The 21,251-nt window shown below is 38.6% G+C and overlaps 1 protein-coding gene across 2 annotated transcripts in view; it reads left to right on the top strand.

Annotated features, from left to right (window-relative positions):
• LOC118987946 (lipase member K) overlaps positions 1-21,251 on the top strand; it is a 98,731-nt gene that overhangs the window by 61,731 nt on the left and 15,749 nt on the right. Inside the window, exons 2-6 of one of the 2 annotated variants that reach the window (XM_037047285.1) lie at positions 5,113-5,228; positions 7,569-7,683; positions 10,916-11,114; positions 12,639-12,748; positions 13,919-14,055. In XM_037047285.1, the coding sequence (XP_036903180.1) occupies positions 5,113-5,228; positions 7,569-7,683; positions 10,916-11,114; positions 12,639-12,748; positions 13,919-14,055 (677 nt within the window). The remainder of the gene's footprint in view (positions 1-5,112; positions 5,229-7,568; positions 7,684-10,915; positions 11,115-12,638; positions 12,749-13,918; positions 14,056-21,251) is intronic. The other variant, XM_037047286.1, reaches the window with a different exon arrangement.

Below are 21,251 nucleotides of genomic sequence, written 5' to 3' on the forward strand. Positions count from 1 at the left end.
AGCAATCTTGGCTGTAGGTCTTTGGATTTCATGACTTAGAATACTTCTTTCCAGCCCCTTCTTGCCTGTAAGGTCTCTTTTGAGAAATCCGCTGACAGTCTGATGGGTACTCCTTTGTAGGTGACTGTCCCCTTATCCCTTGCTGCTTCTAGGATTCTCTCCTTCATTTTAGTCTTGGCTAATGTAATTATGATGTGCCTTGGTGTGTTCCTTCTTGGGTCCAACTTCTTTGGGACTCTCTGAGCTTCCTGGATTTCCTGGAAGTCTATTTCCTTTGCCAGACTGGGGAAGTTCTCCTTTATTATTTGTTCAAATAAGTTTTCCACTCGTGGCTGTTTCTTTCCCCCTTCTGGTACCCCTATAATCCGGATGTTGGAACGTTTAAAGATGTCCTGGAGGTTCCTAAGCCTCTCCTCATTTTTTTGAATTCTCATTTCTTCATTCCTTTCTGGTGGGATGTTTTGTTCTTCCTTCTGGTCCATTCCATTGATTTGAGTCCCAGTTTCCTTTCCATCGCTATTGGTTTCCTGGACATCTCCCTTCATTTCAATTAGTTTAGCCTTAATATGTTCCTCTAATTTGTGACTATAATCTACCAGTTCTGTGAGCATCCTGATAAATAGTGTCTTGAATTGTGCTTCTGAGAGGCTGGCAATTTCTCGGTCGCTTAGAGTTATTGGCTCTGGGACTTTGAGTTCTTCTTGCGCCATCTTTCAGGTTGTTCGTGCCTGTTCCATAGCAGGATCAGAGCCCTAAAGTGTTCACTAGAACAGGGCGACTCAGTCGCTGGGTTGTGACGCTGCATGTGGGGGCGGGGTCAGAGAGGAGCAATGGTGTCCTATCTGCCATTTCCTGCCGCGGCCCCCACAGGTGCAGCAGCTGCCACCGTCACCGGGCCCACGCGTTTCGTCCCACTGCACACGAGTGTGCCACCACTGTCAGCCCTCGCCCCCTGGGGCCTGCGTGGTCTGTCTCACTGTGTGCGAATGTGCTACTGCGGTCAGTCTGCCCCACACCCTGACTGGGTCCGGGCCACTTGCGTGCCTAGGTCTGAGGATCTTTCCTGCCCGACCCTGCTCCGCTGCTGGCTCCGCCCCTCTTACCGTCCAGGTTGAACGGTTAGTGGTTGTCGGACTTCCGTATAACTCAATTTTCTGTTTTGTGGCTGTGTCTTTGTTCTCCAAACCTTGGTTGTATTCAAACTTGGTTATGGGAGAAGGCACAGTGTTTCCACCTATGCCTCCATCTTGGCGGAAGTCCCCTGAGTCTTAATATTATACATAAGTTAAGACTCCCTAAGCAAGTCATGTGTGTAACATTTATAAATATTTATATACTTATATTTGTATATAGTCTATGACTCTCCAGCAAGTCACACACACACACACATGCATATATAAAGTCCACTATTTACCTATCTATTCTAACATATTTCCCCATGAGCTCCTTTTGCAAATAACATGGGAGACATGTATAATCTACATAAATTGTATATGGCTTTGTCAGGGCACTTGAAGCTGAAGGTCTCACTTTTGAGAACTGACAGGCCTCTGGGATTTATGTCTGCTTTTTCTAAGCCTAACATCCTTGTATGCATTAGTTTCAACTAGCAGGATGTCAATCGATGTAGGACACATTCATCAGGGAGCCATCACGGAAACAGGTCAAAGAAATTAGAGGACTGTTGGAGTATCGTTAAGGAGAGATGCCTGAGTCAGGCAGACTTACCCAGCAATTATAGTTAACAATGTGAGGCTCAGATAGGGCAGAGCAGATAAACACACCCCTGGAAAGCACAGGTAAACACGGCCCTGGTGAGAAGTGCCTGGAGAAAGACAGTTTGGTTAGGACCTGACACTGCTTAAAAAAATGACCACAGAGACTCCTGTTGACTGGGTGTGTCACTCTGCCCTACCCAGATCCATTACCCAGAAGAATGAGACTAAGGCAGCTGAATGGGCTTCCCGCCACAGCTGCAAAAGATAACCTGTCAGGACTAGCACATTCTTGTGCCATCTCTTGGGACTAGGCCCAAGTAGCACACGGTGCTAACCACCTAGACCTCCTCCCCCGCACAATTACCAGCTCCACAAGTTCTCATATTTGTCTGGTTTAGAAAAGAGCTGAATCTGTTCTGATGCAGAGGCTCCAGGTTCCTTTGCCAGTGACTATAACTCGGAGGCCTCAAATCCTAATCACTCAGGGTTTGGAACATCTAAATTGTAAATGCCCTACAAGAAAAGGCGAATTTTAAAAAATTGCTGTATTACCTACCCCTAAGGTACATTCCTGAAATGAACTGAGGACATAATCAACTGAAAGCTTCCTGTCACAAAAGACTGCTGGTGGGGTGAGATGAAACCAGGTGAGAAAGATATGATAGAAGATACCAAGTCAATTTGAAACAGTCTTTAAGATTATATAATGGACTCATCCACTCTTTCACTCATTTATTTATTTGGCAAACATTTAGAGGGACCTCCATGCTACGTCTCAGAGAGACAGAAATGGGAATGAAATAGTTTCTCTTCTCATGGGATCATGTCAGTCTAGCTGTTTTTCCCACATTAGAATGCTTGTGAATCAAGCCCTGGCTGGTGTAGCTCAGTGGATTGAGCGCGGGCCTGCGAACCAGAGGATCGCGGTTCAATTCCCAGTCAGGGCACATGCCTGGGTTGCAAGCTGGTTCCCTGCAGGCCAACTCCCAGCAGGGGACTCACGAAAGGCAACCATACATTGATGTTTCTCTCCCTCTCCTTCCCCTCTAAAGATAAATAAATAAATAAAATCTTAAAAAACAAAAAGAATGCTTGTGAATCATTTGGCACACTGGTTTAAAATGCAGATCCCTGCCTACAGAGTTTCATTTGGTTAGGCTGGGGTGGATTCTAAGAGTCTTCATTGTTTTTTAAGGTGATTATGATGCCTGTGGTCTGTGGGCTGCAGGTGAGCACATAGCCGCCAGAGGGTAAGAAGAGTTCAGGAACATTCCTTTAGAGCCAGGCAGGCAACCTCATTTCAGACTCAGGCTCCATCACTGTCTATTTGACCTCAGGCAGATGACTTGGCCTCTTTAATACCCAGTAGCATTTGAAATAAAATGAGAATAATATTTTGTATCCCTTGGGATTACTTTGAGAATAAAATGAGTTAATATATGTCTGGCACATTACATGGCACATAATAGATGCTCAATACCTACCTGTAATAGTAATAATTATTGCTATTGATGATGTTATCACTACCATAATGACTCAGCAGATCTAAGCTATACTAATCAATATTAGATAAATATAAATATATTAATACAAAACTGCATAATTTATGTTATTAATCATATTATATTATTAAGAATGTATGTTATTAATCATATTAATATATTAACTAACATAGTTAACAGGTTATGACTGACAAATTCAAGAAAGGAATTGATACAATTTTCTATAACAGAGCAGTGAAGGCATGCATTTTCTGCAGGGTGAGATTTACCATCTCTCTTACATGTTAATTGGATATAAAAATCCTATTCACAATGTAGAATTGTAATAATTTGACTAAGAAAAACACAGAAATAGGGGAGTGGTGTTGGAGCCACAGAGAAGAGGGAGAAGTGACTCACTCCTCTGCTTAATAGCCCCATAATATATGCTCACATACACTTATAGAATATACACTATATATCTATAGTATATATGTATAGTTTATGTATACTATACATAGAATACTCTTGGCATGGACAAATGCATAATCCTATGATAAGAGCATATGCTTTGGAGCTAAACTTACTTTGGCCTAAATTTTGCCATTGTCTCTTCCTAGAAGAAAAGAGCATATCAGCAGAGAGAGAGTTTTCTGACAGGATTTGAAGAGCTTTATTTTGCAACAATAGTAAATGGGAGGTCTCCTGCAAAATGTCCCCCCCTCTGTTATTTTTGCAGTTGCTACTTATTGTTGTTTTAAACTCAAGTAATTTCAAAGCCAAATAGGAAATGTATGTCATCTTTTTAACCCCCCTAATTTGTTTCCAATATTTTCTATTTGAAAAATATTTTTTCTTATAATAAATACTGGACATAGAACATTTAAAAAGAAGGAAAATCATTTTAAAATGAAAAAAACAATCATCCACCCAAGTATTCACCATTTAGATATCACCATAATAAAATTTGGTGCTTAGTCTCTTTTTCTGCCTTTATAATTTGTTTTCTCATGACTTCAAAATATGTGCACATGCCCAGGCGGCTTGGGTCAGTTGGTTGGAGCATCACTCTGTGCACTGAAAGGTCGCCAGTTCAATTCCAGGTCAGGCCACATGCCAAGGTTGCTGATTCGATCCCTCATTGAGGAGTCTATGGGAGGCAACTAACCAATTTTTTTCTCTCTCTTTCTCTCTCCCCCTCCTTTCCTCCCTCTCTTTCTCTATAAAAATCAATGTTCTCAAGTGAGGATATATATACACAATTTATGTACATTGTTTTCCCTTACTATTATATAATAGGAATTTCACATATCGCATATAAAAATAATACTTGTTATCTAAATAATTTCATTCTTCCTCAGCCATAATTTATTTTGTCAATCTCTTATTTTGGTAAATTTCACTATTCTAAGGTATAATAAATAATTTTATACATGTTACCTACATATATTATATTTCTTTTGGATAGACTCCTGAAAATAGAATGATTGAGTGAAAGTACAAATATTTTTAAATTTTTAAGACATGCTAAAAAATTTCTTTCCATTAAGGCTGTGCCAGTGCTCACTCCCATAATCAAGAGAAAAATATTAATTTATCCATAACTAGAGTTATTAAATCTACTTTGATTAATATATTGGCCATTATATTTCTTTTTCTGCAAATTGTACATTTCCTTCTTTTGTCCAATTACCTACTGGACACTTAATTGACACTTTCTTCTTTCTTTCTACTGAAAAGTTGCTATTTAGATTTTTCATGGGATGAGTCTTGAATAATTAAATATATTACTTGTTAAAGCACAACCAGAAGTATGTTTCTCCTCGCTCCCACAGTACCATTATAGAATATTATACCATACTTCACATTTAGACTTCTCTTTAATGACAAAAATATTAATATTTCCTTCCTAGGCAGACCCCAAATGTGGCAGCTTTTAGCAGCAGCATGTTGGATGCTTCTTCTTGGACCTCTATACGGTTATCACAAAAAAGGCAGCACCACAAATCCTGAAGCTAATATGAATATTGTAAGTCATCCATTAAGGAAAAAATTAAGATAAGGATTTATTCAGTCATCATTATTTTAGACATAATTGATGTGCTTGTCTAGTTTTCAACAATTCTAAATTGATGGAATCTGTGCCTCTTCCCCTGTTCCTTAACGTGACTAACTGATCCAAGGGTTGAAAGACCTGATTCAAGTTGACGGAGTTAATACTCCCTCTCCTGGTAGTTGAGCTACCATCTCACGGTGGCTTACTGAAGAAAATGTCCGTGAGTTCATACTACGGAGTATCCTCAAGTTCGTCCTGAAGTTTTGTTTCTAGAGCAGTTTCTGTGATGTGTGAGCTCTGTCAGTGTACTCTTTTAGTTCAGTAAGCTAGAATTGGCTTTGGTTTGCTCTTAACCAAAAGTATCTTAACACACAGGAATCCATACCAGAAATAGGTATGAATGAAATAGAGTGATAGAATGGAACAGTGGTGCAAGAGAAAGAAGGGAGGAGGGAGGGAGGGAGGGAGGGAGGGAGGGAGGGAGGGGAAAGACAAATGACCAATATCCACTGTAGATTTTGTTCTAACGGGATACTCCATACTCCTGTGGACAATGTACACCATTGATGTGCTCACCTGCACCTGTTTAAATTAGAATTTTAAGAATGGAACTGTCAAAGGTTTAAAAGTAGTGTCTTGTTTCTCACTCCAATGCATCCAGAAAATACCCCTAAACTTCTACCACACTGCTGAACTCACAATCTATAAATATATGTCCTCAATCCAAATTCTCCTTTTCCTCCCATATTCACATACATTTTATTCTTTCTGGTCTGAATGCTTTTTGGCTCTAAATTATTCTATAATGATCATAAGAAAAGTAAACATTAGCCCTGGCTAGTGTGGCTTGTTTGTTTGGAGCATCGGCCCATAGACCAAAAGATCACAGGTTCAGTTCCCAGTCAGGGAGTATGCCTAGGTTGCAGGTTTAGTCTGCTCAGGGTGCTACTAGAAGCGGCCAATCAGCTACTCTCACATAGATGTTTCTCTTCCTCTCTCTCCCTTCCTTCCCCTTTCCCTAAAATTAATAAGTGTGTTCTTGGGTGAGGAGAAAAAAAGAATAATAAACATTATGGATCACTTAGATTCTGCCAGTCACTCTTCTAGACTCTTTATGTATGATCCTCACAACAAATCTGTGAAGAGCTACCCTTGTTATCTTTGTCTTAGAGTTGGGGGAAATGAGGCAAAGAAAGTGAAATCACTTTCCAAAAGTTCCATAGCTAGCAGGAGGAAGAGTTGGCGCTCAGTGTCATACTGTGAGTCGCTAGAGTCTGTGTGCATAACCACTGTTCCATAGGGTCCCATAATGTGTACGTACCTCTTGTGTGCCTGGCATGGTCAAATACATAATCTTGCAGTAAGGGCATGCTTTTGAGCTAAAGTGACTGTGACTTTAATGTTATCTTTATCTTTGTCTACTTGTACAATCTCAGACAGATTGTTAATGTTCCGGCAATTCAGTTTTCTCAGCTGCAAAATGGGTATAATTTTATCTTAAAAACTATTTATTAAGATTGATAAAACAAGAGATATAAACCATCTTCTATGCAATAAACAGTAGGTCCCCTCTTTCTTGTGTATCTGTGGTAGGGATATCTTTAGTTTACCCCTCTAGATCCACCCTGTATTCTTTTATACTGTTTTCTCTGTCCAAGAGACATTCTTTTATACTGTTTTTTCTTACAGGTCTTTCTCTGACCTGTAAGAACTAGGTCAACAAGCTCCCTGGACCTTTGGTTTTCAGTTCAGTTCATCCAATGGAAATCATGAGCAGGAGATCAGAAGGAAGGGGGAAAGTGAAATCATATGAGTTATTGCTTTGGCCCACTGCCTGAGATCACCCTAGACAGGCTGTCTCCCTCTGCTAAAGGTCACAGCTCCTCTCAATGTGGTCCTCTCTACCTGACTGTCTGGTTCTGTTCTGGTAATCTCCTTCTTTCATCTCCTTCATGGTAAAAAGTTCAGTGACATCTCACTTGTTATTAGCCACAGGGTACTGCACAATCATCTGTGGTTTCTCTCATTATGACCATATAATTTTTGTAAAAAAATTTTAAGGATAAACTAGGGTGTGTTAATAATACCAGGCCAAGCAAACCAAAATGTACAGTGACCCAACCTTGCCTTACTCACGCCTTTGCTCTATCTATCCCCCTTAAAAGCCCTCCTCAAGCTATCCTGGTCCTGCTTTGTTTTGTCTCAATACACAGAGGAAGGGTAGGTTGGAACTTAAAGTACTATATTGCAATGCAGGTAGAGAAATCAAGAGATAGTACCATGAACATATATATTTTTCTTTCCTCTTTTCAGAGCCAAATTATTTCTTACTGGGGTTATCCTTATGAAAAGTATGATGTTGTGACAGAAGATGGTTATGTCCTTGGAATTTACAGGATTCCTCATGGAAGAGGGTGTCCAGGAACAGGTAGGATTTATTTTGCTATGAAAGGCATAATGTCTAAGGTAGAGATTCCTGTTTATTTAACCTTTTATTTCTCACTTTGTCCTCTTTCCTAAAAAACACAAAAAAAGAAAACTCAGTCTTACTCTAGAGATACCACTTTCCAGCTTAAAACTAGAAACCTAGGAGTCATTTTGATAATTTCTGATTCCTTATCTACTGAAATGATATAGCCAGTCACCAATATTGGTCTTCTAAATTTTTCTCTTATTTGCAAAATTCTTTTAATTTCAAGATCACTCAATTCTGGGCTTACACATCATTATCATCTTTTGCTTTAACTACTACAATAGCTTTCTAACTGGTATTATGTCAGTTGTAATTAGTCCTCCACTCAAGCCAGTGAGATTTCATTTTTAAAGTAAGTCTGACAGTACTAGTTCTATATTTAAACTGAATGAAAGGGCCATTTCTAGCTCCCTACAATGTAGGCTGGTATCTGTAGAGAGGAGAGAGATTGATTTGGCAAGAACTCTACTTCTTTTCTGACTTTTAGCTCCCTTTGTTCTTTGGAGTATTGTATAACAAACACTGTAACATCAGAAAGGTTAATTATTTAAAGAGAAAATCTCAACTTTTAAAAAGAAGGAGGGATGAAATGGTGATGACAATAGAAACATCCATTCCCCCAAATAAATCTAATTTCTTTATAAATACTCACAAGAACTTTGTTTTACAATCTTTGGGGGGGGTTAGATTTATTTAATTATTGTTCAAATACAGTTTTCTGTCTTATATTCCCAGCCCTGCCCACCGCCCCCCAATGCTCCCCACCTCCCTCCCATTTCCACCCACCACCTTAGTTATTGTCCATGTGTCCTTTATACTTATTCTTGTGAAACCTTCCCCTTTTCCCCTGTGATTCTCTCCCCTCTCCCCTCTGGTCCCTGTCAGCCTGTTCTGTATTTCTGTGTCTTTGGTCATATTTTGCTTGCTTGTTTGTTTTGTTGTTTAGGTTCCTGATAAACGTGAGATCATATGGTATTTGTCTTTCACCACCTGGCTTATTTCACTCAGCATAATGCTTTCCAGTTCCATCCATGATGTTGCAAAGGGTAGGAGCTCCTTCCTTCTTTCTGCTGCATAGAATGCCATTGTGTAAATGTACCATAGTTTTTTGATCCATTAATTTACTGCTGGGCACGTAGGTTGCTTCCAACTCTTGGCTATTGTAAATTGTGCTGCTATGAACATTGGGGTGCATAGGTTCTTTTGGATTGGTGTTTCAGGGTTCTTAGGATACAATCCTAGCAGTGGAATTGCTGGGTAAAAAGGCACATTCATTTTTAGTTTTCTTAGAAAATTCCATACTGTTCTCCATGCTGGTTGTACCAGTCTGCAATCCCACCAACAGTGAACTAGGGGACCCTTTTCCCCACAACCTCTCCAACATTTGTTGTTTGTTCCTTTGTTTATGATGGCCATTCTGACCGATGTAAAGTGGTATCTCATTGTGGTTTAAATTTGCATCTCTCTGATAGCCAGCGATATTGAGCATATTTTCATGTGTCTCTGGATCCTCTGTATTATGTCCTCCTTGGAGAAGTGTCTGTTCAAGGCTTTTGCCCATTTTTTAGTTGGGTTTAGCTTGTCTTAGAGTGGAGTCGTGTAAGTTCTTTGTATATTGGAGATTAAACCTTTGTCTGAGGTATCATCGGCAAATATGTTTTCCCAAACAGTTGCTTCTCTTTTTATCTTAATACTGTTTTCTTTAGCCATGCAGAAGCTTTTAATTTTGATGAGATCCCATTTGTTTATTCTTTTCTTTATGTCCCTTGCTCTAGGGGACATATCAGTAAAAATGTTGCTGCGTGAAATATCTGAGATTTTCCTGCCAATGTTCTCCTCTAGGACTTTAATGGTGTCATGGCTTATATTTAAGTCTTTTATCCACCTTGAATTTATTTTTGTGTATGATGTAAGTCAGTGCTCAAGTTTCATCTTTTTGCACATAGCTGTCCAGTTCTCTCAACACCATGTGTTGAAGAGGCTATCTTTACTCCATTTTATGTTACTGCCCCCTTTGTTGAATATTAATTGACTGTAGAGACTTGGGTTTATTTCTGGGCTCTCTGTTCTGTTCCATTGGTCTATGTGCCTGTTTTTTATGCCAGTACCAGGCTGTTCCACAATCTTTTATCTCATGATCTCTGCCAGGAAGCTGGCAAAATGCTTGATATGGAAAGACGTCTCTACAATGAGAAGCTGCCTGAGGGCTCAGATCAGAGAGGGACTATGACTGCCGTTTGTAGAATTAGTGATACCTCCTCCTTCTGTCTTCTGAAAAGCTGGGTAAATTGACAGAGCTCCTTGCTTTCAGATGGCTGAAGGCCCTCTGAGAGTCCAGTCTAGCCTACCCAATCTCAGAAAGCTGGTATAGCACCAAAAGTGACCTGAGGGACAGTCCTGAGGTAACAACAGCGCATTCCAAACCATTTATTAAAAAAAATTCTGGTCACTTCTCTCTCTTCTTAGAGCTTTCAACACCATTTCCCCACTTCCGTTTTTACTCTTTCTTAGTCAGATTGTTCCAATTTTACATTATGAATAGGATTTTTATGCTAAATTAATGATTTTACATGGCATAGCATTTCATGTAAATCTTTGAATTTTGCTTTCTGAAAGAACAAATTAAATTAAGCAGTATGTATGATATCTAGCATAGTGCCTGGTATTCAACAAATGGCATTTTTATGGTTTTTGTTATTATTTGGAGAAAAGGTTAGTTTTATTATTAGCTACTTCTTGAGAAATAAAATGTCATTAATATAAATAATAATAGAGCAAATATTTATTGTCCTGGACACTCTTTTATGTATTTCATTCTACTTCATTCTTATGATCCTACTATGAAATTACATGTCATTATTACCCATTATGCAGGTGAGCTGAAATAACCACAAAAGGGTTAATACGTAGTGGAATAGATTTTGAACCAGGACAGTCTGACTCCGGCATCTACAGAACAACACAATACATCATATATAATTCAAAATTTACAAAAACAAAAACAAGGCATAGAGAAGATAAATGACTTGCCCAAGTAAGTAGTTCAGAAAGGACTTGAATCTAGGTTTGCCTAGTGCCACAGTTCATCTCTTAACATCTCTTCTATACTACAGGAAGTCAGGAAAGAGAATTCTCTTGTGGACACTGGGGAAGTAGACTTGCAATTCTTGTTGCCTATGTTTTGCAGCTCCAAGGCCTGTCGTTTATTTGCAACATGGCTTAATTGCATCTGCCACTAACTGGATTTGCAACCTGCCCAACAACAGCTTGGCTTTCCTTCTGGCAGACACAGGTTATGACGTGTGGATGGGAAACAGCCGGGGCAATACCTGGTCCAGAAAACACTTGAAATTTTCACCCACATCACCAGAATTCTGGGCCTTCAGGTAAAGAGATACATAGTAATGAATAAAATGTGTACTTGGCTCGTATATATGGATGAACACTTCAATTTTTCCCTTTCTGTCCAAATGCATCCAATGAAATCCACAAGGAGGAAACAAACATTTTCTCCTTTACCTAGGCTGTCTTCACTGGCTCTGAAAAATGTCCTTATTATTGCATTGATGTTTGTTTCCAACACCCCACTTGCTGGTGTGTGGGGGTGGGGGGTGAACAGGTGCATGCATGTTCATATACAAAGTGTATGCAAAAAAATCAAAATGCAAAGGTCAGCCTCAGGAAAAGGTTAATTCCAAGACTACCCCTTCGTCCACGTGGACTCCAAAAGAAGCTGAAATGGTACTCTTATGAAAGAGGAAAAAATGAAACTGATTGAGAACTGGGACCAGAAACAGGTTCTCATTGAAAATCCTGAGAACCAAACATTCATGATACGCCAAGGGTGAGCTTAATCCTGTGTGTAGATGACACTCAAATGTTTACTCACTGACTGGTGAAAAAACTCTGTCTTCCATAGGGGGCAGTATTGAAATCTGCCCCAGGCAGTAGGTTTTGGGGGAAATAAGGAGAAAGCCTGACTGCAAGATGATTAAAGAGCAGAGTGTTGCTACCAGCCCTCCCTGGGGCACTGTTGGCTCTAGAAGCCAGGCCTGCTTGGTCCTTGGGACCAACCCCTGCTCTTGCAGAGCCACTTAGAACCATACCTTGAAGGCCATGAGAGCCGTTTGTTCTCTGACCTCATTTCTGCCTTATTCCCGGAAGCCACTTGGCATTTCCTAATTGCACACCTCAGTGCAACTGTGTCACTGAACTATTGCAAATAACACGATGATTCCCTAAATGAGCGTTTTTCCCTGCTACACATACAAATGCACACACAAAAAGAAGCACCCGAAGTGATTGACAAATATTCAGATTCCCAGGTGTCTTCCCTGATTCAGTCTTTCTGGGCCAAAGACTACTAATCTGTTTCCTTTATTGTTTTTTTTAAATACAGGGTCTGGCACAAATAATGCACCTTTTTTTTTTTTTTTTTTACAAAATCACAAGCATGTAATTCTGTAACATAACAATACCACACTCAAGCATATCATGTGAGATTTTAGGTGAAATGTTCATATTAAAACTATAAATTATTAAACCCATATTATTACCCTACCAACCACACTCAAGCAGGCCTTACTTCTGCAAGATCCTGTATATTGCATTTTAGGTAATTGTTCTTTTTAAAGGGAGTTTGGTAAATCTGACATAGAATTAAGTGAAATATATGACTAGTCTTTCAGGAAAAGCAAAGGCTTTTGTAACTCAGATTTATCTAATTCCAATTTCTTAACAATGTGCAATCAAGGTGACTTCCATCCTCAAAAGTCTCGGAAACCCATAATACCATGTATTGTCTCTACTCTTAGTTCTAACAAAAGCTAAGTATCCATGTCTGCAATGAATGTGTTTGAATATTGCAAGCCTAACAATGATATATTTTCCAATATTTTTTCCTTTGGCAGTTTGGATGAGATGGCTGAGTATGACCTTCCAGCCACAATCAATTTTATTGTAGAGAAAACTGGACAGGAGCGACTCTACTATGTGGGCCACTCCCAGGGCACCACCATCGGTGTGTTTGGGGCAGGTGTGACCTGAGAGTGTCAGAGGATCTTCTTCCCTGTTCATGAAAGGGGTCAGGATTTCTTCCCTCTGTGATGTCTCTAGCTTGGGAACTTGAGTTGGAAAGCCGTTTTTCTCTGTCTGATTTCTGAAGATTAAAAAATAGGAGAACCACAACAAGGATTTTCCCCCGTAGGACTTAATCTGGAGGTTGATAAATAAGCCACAAGGAGAGAGAATTATTCATTTTTATACTCTAGAAACATTTTTCAGACACTGGGTTAGATGCTGGGAAGCAGAGGTAACTATGTTAGACACTTTTCCTTGAAAGAGCTCATAGTCTAGTGAAGACACTGGAAAGAAAACAGAGAATTACAAATCCCACTGGTCATATGTTGTGGTCAGCATGCCGTTCACTTCCCAGGGTGTGCTGGGGCAGGCTGGATACAGATGGGATTCTGTGGACAATACCACGAGGCACTCCACTTCCTTCACTTCTCCTCCTGCCACAGACCTCAGCGATGTCAACAGCATTTCTACCAGTCTCTTTTCTGTATCCTAATCCTAATTAAGCTTCTAGTATAAAGCCAGATTTTATATGCCTGTACTATACCAGGCATCTTACATGCATTCTTGCATTGGAAAGTACAAATGTGTAAGACCATTATCATCCATATTTTACAAATGGCCGAATTTAGAAATCTTTTCTAATGGTGATACTGCCAAATAATACCTTAAGCTTTATACATGTATATTTTAACCTTCAAAAGAATCATCCTAGAAGATTCTTTATCCACATTTACAGATTGCAAAAACTGACATTCACATAGTTAACTTGCCCAGGTCTTCACATAGCTAGTGAATGTAAGCCAAAATTAAAGTCCAGTTTTGTCTGATACCAAAGAGGGTGGTTGTTGAGCAAGGAGCTTACCTCCACGTGCCCCACAAGGGCCATGCAAACCCTCTCTGTAGCTCTTGTACCCTCTAAGGACAGGAAGTGCTTTGTTCTGACTTAGCCCGTTCCATTCTTGAGAAATTTAGAAAATCCTTCTCTACAAATTGTGCTTACTCTGAATTATTTTTCATTTCCATTGCTATTTTTATTACCACTATTTTTCTATGTTTTAAAATGATTTGGAATTGTTTTAAGTCTATAAACTAGTGTTTTCTTCCCTTTCAGCTTTCATAGCATTCTCTACAAATCCAGAACTGGCTAAAAGGATTAAAATATTTTTTGCCTTGGCTCCAGTCACTACAGTGCGATATACCCAAAGTCCTATGAGAAAATTAACAACTCTTTCCAGAAAAGCAGTCAAGGTATGTGACTTCCCAAGTTTAATTCTGTAGATGCTAAAGCTAGCTCTGTTCCCAATGGTTTCAGCAAAAGACAATCAAATGACATTTTACAAACCTCTGAGACTATCACAGGTGCTAGAAGTATCCACATATGTTTGCTGATGATGTGTAATTTTACCAGCAGGGTTCGGGGGCTCACTCTGATGCTATACCACCCTACTGTCTTCATCAATGCCTTCTCTCTCTCATGTATGTCACTCTTCAATTACAGATACAGCAAATGCTGATGGATTAATTGGTTTGTTTAATCTAGGAGGTTAAATCTCTCTTCAGAGGCCCCTAGTATCTCAAACACAGTGGTAGTTGAGATCAGGGCATGAAGCCAGATGGCATGGCTAGCTGGGTAAATCTGGTCAAGACCTTAATTGTTCTGTGAACCATTTTCTTTATTGGTTAAAGTGGGGATAATAATAGTCTCTACTCATAGGGCTGCAGTGATGATTAAGTGAGTTCATTGTTCATGTTAAGTCCCTTAGGTCTTGCACATCATAAGCCTTCAACACATGTCAACTATTGTTATCGCTATCATGCATTTTATATAACATACCTTCTCCCATCTCTACAAGTCCAACTTTCCCCAATCACTCACAGTCCACAGACTCCCCGTTTGTCAACTTCTCAAAACCTAGACAATATCATTCACCTCAGGTTTCTCTGCTAGCTGAAAGTCAGCTAAATTCATCATTTACTCAGTCGAGGATAATTGGTGTATGTGGTGTGTTTTCATGTTGCATATTAATATAGGCTTTTCTCGTGGCTGACAAAAGGTAATCATAGTGTTTAATTGAAATCAATGATTTCAGTCAAGGCAAATACTGACATAATTTTTATAGAAGCCAGGGATTTTGGTTGGTAAGAGAAAAGCAAATTAGCTTACATTGAGTCATTCCATACCTATATAACTCAGAAATACCACCAGGAAAACCACCAAACAACATGGAAAATGCTCACATTTTCCTCATAGTATTTGGGCCTCTCACACCATAAAGATTCAGTCTAGCCTAGCCTCGCTGGACTGCTTGCGAACTTATTTCAGCATTCCCACACAGTTAAGAGACATTTTGATATGACAGATTCTTTCTATTTTTCTCAATTTGCATAGCTTGGCTTCAACCTTTCACATGTTTTGACACGCCTATGGTATGGTGCAGGTCAATGCAATTCTGTGGAGAGATACCTAAGAGCTACTATTTCAAAGGCATAACATCGAAAAAACAACATCTATAAAAATGCATTTCAGCCAATGGATATGACTGAGAATTAGGGTGCAGGTTGAGAGTCATGCGAGACTTGACTAAAGGGAGAGTGTGGCACAGTTCATGGAAAGCAGCTATGTCGTGTTAAGTTTAGATTTTGTTCTGTTGGTAATGGGAAGCCAATGAAGAATGTTAAACAGGGGACTGGCTTGATCAAAGTTGTACTTTTAGAAAGATTGCCCTGAAAGAGCTTTGACTGCAATAGAGGAGCTGCCAGATGTGACCCACTAACTTCTAATAGAAAATCCAGCATTGTAGTGATAGAGTAAAAATAAAAATATAGGCAAACAGAGAAAAGTGAAGATGTTTCTAGTTGTTGGAATTACAGAACTTCTTAGATAATGTGGCATTTGAATTTGAGATTAAAGACCAGAGTTCAATGTATTGGGTGGTGTAGGAAGTCTTTCCAAACCAAAAGGGTAACATTACTACTGAAATAGTAAAATTCAAGCCATGGAAAACCACATGTAACTGACTTTATTGGTGCTTTACATTTGTACAAAAGTGTATGAGAAATAACATTGAAAATGTAAGAATAGAGTTGATTCTGACAGGAATTGAGTGCTAAGTTAATGTTTAGAATTTATTCCATAGGTAATGGGTGTCCATGGAAAGTCCTTGCACATGGGGAAGGGCACACACAATGTTCTTTTTAATGGAGATTCTCCTGGTAACCAAATGGAAGTGCATGGGAGTAAAGGACATCATGAGGGACAAAAGATAGAGTGGTTATGGCATTATTGCTACACTGCAGCTGATAGGTGACAATCTGAGCCAGAGTTGTCCAAAAAGAAAAAAAAATTACAGGGTTTGATAATAAAATAAACATGATATAAACTTTGAGAGGGAGGGGCTTCTTTCTCTTCCTTTCTCATATTAGCCAAAAGTTCTCAGACATAATTGGAGAATGGCTTCCTCTTTCAGTGGAGAGCTGAATTGAGAGAACTTTTTCACTATCTCTGATTAGAGAAATATTTTTATTGATACTATCAGTTATTTTCTATAACTCCTTCACTTTGTTTCGATTCAATTCAATTCACATTACATACTGGCTAAAGGAATTGAGTCAGATAGAACAAAGTTCACATTCTAACTCTGCTTTCTGCCCCTTGGGCAAGCAACTTAACCATTTTAACCTAACTTTTACATTTATAAAGTGGATAGAATTTGAAGTTGTGATGTCAGCAAGATGCAAAGTTTGGAGGTCCCAGCCTGTCTACCCAATAGAAACAACAAAAACAATAAAACAAGTGTAAACTGTTGAAAATAGTTTTGGGGAAGTTCTGGACTATAGTGAAGAAATGGCAGAAACCCTTCAGAGCTCAAATGCCAAGAATGGCTTCATGGAAAATAATAGAAAGCATTTCACCTGCATCACCTTACCAGCTAGTATGGAGCAGCTCATCACTCAAAAGGATCCCCTCACAGGGACTTCATCAAGTGGCTGAAAAAAGGGAAGACCTCCATCAAGCCTCATCATTAACCTGGGAATTTGCAGCCTTTGTTACCAAGAATCCCCACAGTCTTCTCCAGTACTGAACCCAGCTGACAGAGATGCTCTGAGTTCCTGATGCTGCATCTCCTCTCCAAGTCCAGAGTTGTCACTGAGGTGAAACCTGTTTCCAGGAGCCCCAGTTGCAGCTTTGCCCACTTTGAAATCAGGACACCACAGTACCTTGCCATCTATTGGACTGGAATTGTTACTGCTCTGCCCTTCTCATGGTTTTGAACCACCATCACTAGGGCCACACCACTGCTTCTTTGTGCTCTGCCCTTGGTACCCAAGTTGGGGTTTCATCCAAGCATCATTAGGATGGAACAAAGTCCCAACACTGCCCCCCTCTCCTAGGGAGCAGATGTGGGACAGCAGCAGCTTGGCCCTAATGATGCCATCCCCAGGGCATACTGCTGCTACACCCTGCCTCTTGAGCCTAAGCCACCACTGTACCCTATCATCCCTGGGCCCATGCTGCTGTTGAGTTTCCCAATTTCTTCCCCCACCTCTGGGCCTGAGTCACTGCAACAAGCACAAGAGACCCAGACCCTAATTCCACAGGAGGCGTGCACATGCCCACACCTGAGTTAATACCACTACTACAGCAAATACACCTATGCCCCAACCCAGCTGCTGTGGTAGTTCTGTGTGTACCTGAACTCTGGTCTCTGGCTTTGCTGCCACTCACTGAGTTTCAGTGAACTAAACCTGGTGCCAGGAAGTATATCCAAAACTATATCTTCTTCCCATGCAAAAAAAAGAATAGGAGAATACCAGCAGTGTTTGCCACTGAGGACCTTACTAATTCTAGTCACCACTGCTACCAAGACCTCCATAATTTTGGCAACTGAGGATTCCTGCAGTCTTTACCACTGTTGAGCTCAGCTGACAAAGCTTAAAAGAATTAATATTAATACTGCTCAAATTCTTCCAACAAATTGAAAAAGAAGAAACACTTCCATATTTATTTATAAGGCCAGCATTACCCTGATACTAATGTCAGACAAAGATGCTACAGGAAAAGAACATGATACAAAATTCTCCAGAAAATATTAGCAAACTGAATTCAACAGTACATTAAAAGAATTAATCACTGTGATCAAGTGAGATAATTGCATTATTCCTGCAATGCAAGGATGTTTCAATATATATAAATCAATAAATGTGAAACATCACTTAATAGAATGAAGGATAAGAATTTATGATCATCTTAATTGATGTGAAAAGGGCATTTGGCAAAGTTAAATCTCCTTTATGATAAAAATTCTAAACAAATTTGGTATAGAAAAAATATACTTCAATATAACAAAGGTTATATATGACAAGCCCATGGCTAACAACAAAGTCAACAGTGAAAAGTTAAAAACTTTTCCTTTAAGACCAGAAACACTCCTATTCAACATAGCACTGGAAATACTAGCCAGGAAAATTAGGCAAGAAAAGGAAATTAAAGGCATCTAAATTGGAAAGAAAAGGGTAAAATTATCTCTGTTTGCAGATGATATAACCTTATAAAAATACCCTGAAGATTCCACCAAAACAAGTTAGAACTAATGAATGAATTCAATAAAGTTGCAGAATATAAAATCAACATTAAAAAAAACCCAGACGCATTTGTCTACCTTAAACAATGCACTACCTGGAAGAGAAGTTAAGAAAGCAATCTTATGTACAGTAGCATCAAAAATCATAAAATATGTAGAAATAAATTTAACCAAGAAAGTGAAAATATTAAAAATATTAGAAATATTATTTCTAATATTTTTCTAATATTAAAATATTAGAAATAATATTTAACCAAGAAAGTGAAAAACATGTACACTGAATATATAAGACATTGATGAAAGAAATTGAAGAAGATAAAATTAAACAAAAAGGTATTGTGTTCATGGATTGAAAGATTAACATTATTGTTTAAATGGCCTTACTACCCAAAGCTATCTATAATTGAGTGGAATCCCTATCAAATGTTCAAAGGCTTTTAACAAAAATAGAAAAAGAAAAGTACCCTAAAATTTGTATTAAACCACAAAGGTTCTGAAAAACAAACCAATCTTGAAAAAGAACTAAAGGTGAGATTCCAGATGGCAGAAGAGTGAGTAGAAGCTACACTAACCTCCTCCCAGGACCAGGCTGGAATTACAACTAAATTGTAGAGAAATCATCCTGAATAACCAGCTGAACAGTAGCTGGAGAGAAACCTGATAACCACAGACAGACAGAAAAACCACATCCCCACAACAAGATTGTCCAGCAGAGGGAGCCATGTGCTGTAGATCACTGACAGCTCCAAAAATGTGAGTAGGGCCAGTCACCAGCAGTGTCTTTGACAAAGGCCTACACCAGACTCTTTGCAGATCTACCTAATAAAAAGAAACAAATACAAAGAAGCAGCCAAAATGGGAAGACAAAGAAACAGACCCCAAATGAAAGAACAAGAGAATTCTTCAGAAGAAGAGCTATATGAAATGGAGGCAAGCAATTTATCACATAGAGAGTTTAGAGTAATGATAATAAGGATACTCAACAGCATAAAAAAGACATAGAAACCATAAAAAATGACAGTTCAAAAATAAAGAACACAGTATCTGAAATAATACTCTAGAAAGAATAAACAGTAGGTTATATGAATCAGTGATTTGTAAGATAGGGCAGGAAAAAAAACACCCAGAGCAGCAAAAAGGAAAGAGTTTTAAAAAATGAGAAAAACTTAAGAAACATTTTGGACAACATGAGTGTAACAACATTCACATAATGGGAGTACCAGAAGGAGAAGAGAGTGAGCAAGGGATCAAGAACCTATTTGAAGAAATAATAACAGAAAACTTGCCTAATATGGTGGAAGAAAAAGACATACAAGTCCAGGAAGCTTAGAGAACCCCAAACAAGTTGGGCCCAAACAGAGACTTATCATAATCAAAATGATAATGCTTAAAGAACAGTAGGTAGTTACCTACAAGGGAGCACCCATGAGTCTGTCATCAGATTTTTCAGCCGAAACATTTTAGGCCAGAGGGGCAGGGCATGAAATATTCAAGGTAATGAAAAGCAAGGATCCACAAGCAAGGCTACTTTACCCAATATAGCTATCATTTAAAATCAAAGGAGAAATAAAAAACTTTTCAGACAAGAAAAAGCTAAAGAGTTTGTTTACACCAAATCAGTACTGCAACAAATGATAAAGGGCTTGCTTTAAGAAGACAAAGAAGAATAGAAAAATAGTCTGACAATAAGTGGCACTAAATAGAAATCTTTCAATAATCACCTTAAATGTAAATGACTTATGCTCCAAACAAAAGACTTAGGGTAACTGAGTGAATAAGAAAACAAGATCAAAAGATACACACTAAAAGTAAAAGGATGGAAAAAGATATTTCATACAAATGGAAAGGAAAAAAAGCTGGGGTACCAAAACTTATAATTGACAAAATAAACTTTAAGAACAAGGCTATAGTAAGAGACACAGAAGGACACTATGTAACAATAAAGGGATATAATAATCCAACAAGAGGATATAACCTTAGTAAACATTCACACACACAGCATAGGAGCACTAAATATGTGAGGCAAATCTTGATAGACTTAAAGGGAAAGATCAACAGAAGTGCAGTCAGAGTTGGAGATTTTAACACCTCATTGACTTCAATAAATAAGTCTTCCAGACAGAAAATCAGTAAGGGGACAGCAACCTTAAATGGCACACTAAGTAATGATAGATAGCAACCTTAAATGTCCCTTAAAAGGGACAGATGGATTTAATAATGTCCTCAGAGCATTTCATCCCAAAGCAGCAGAGTATACATACTTTTCAAGTGCACATGGAACATCTAGGATGGAGCACATGTTAAGACTACACAAGTCTCAATAAACTGAAGAAGATTGAAGTCACATCAAGCATCTTCTATGACCAGAATGCTATGAAACTGGAAATCAATCACAAGAACAGTGAAGAACACACAAACACATGGAAACTAAATAACATGTTATTAAACACTGAATGGGTTATTAAACAATGAGATCAAGGAAGAAATCAAAAGATATCTTTAAACAACTGAAAATGAGGACACAACAATCCAAAATCTGTGGGACATAGGAGAAGCAATCCAGAGGGGAAAATTTATAGCATTACAGGCCTACCTCAAAAAAAAAAAAAACAAGAAAAAGCTCAAATAATCTATCTTTACACTTAAAGGAACTTAAAAAGAATAAGAAACAAAGCCCAAAGTCAGTAGAAGGAAAGAAATAATAAAAATCAGAGCATAAATAAATGAAATAGAGTCTAAAAAATACAACCAATGAATCTAAAAGTTGGTTGTTCAAAAAATAAACAAGATTGACAAACTTTTAATAGACTCATCAAGAAAAAAGACAGATCCAAAATAAAGTCAGAAATGAAAGAGCAGAAA

Source organism: Sturnira hondurensis, unplaced genomic scaffold (genome assembly GCF_014824575.4).
Source record: "Sturnira hondurensis isolate 20B ecotype Veracruz unplaced genomic scaffold, ASM1482457v3 Scaffold0005563, whole genome shotgun sequence".
In the NCBI taxonomy this organism is placed as follows: domain Eukaryota; kingdom Metazoa; phylum Chordata; class Mammalia; order Chiroptera; family Phyllostomidae; genus Sturnira; species Sturnira hondurensis.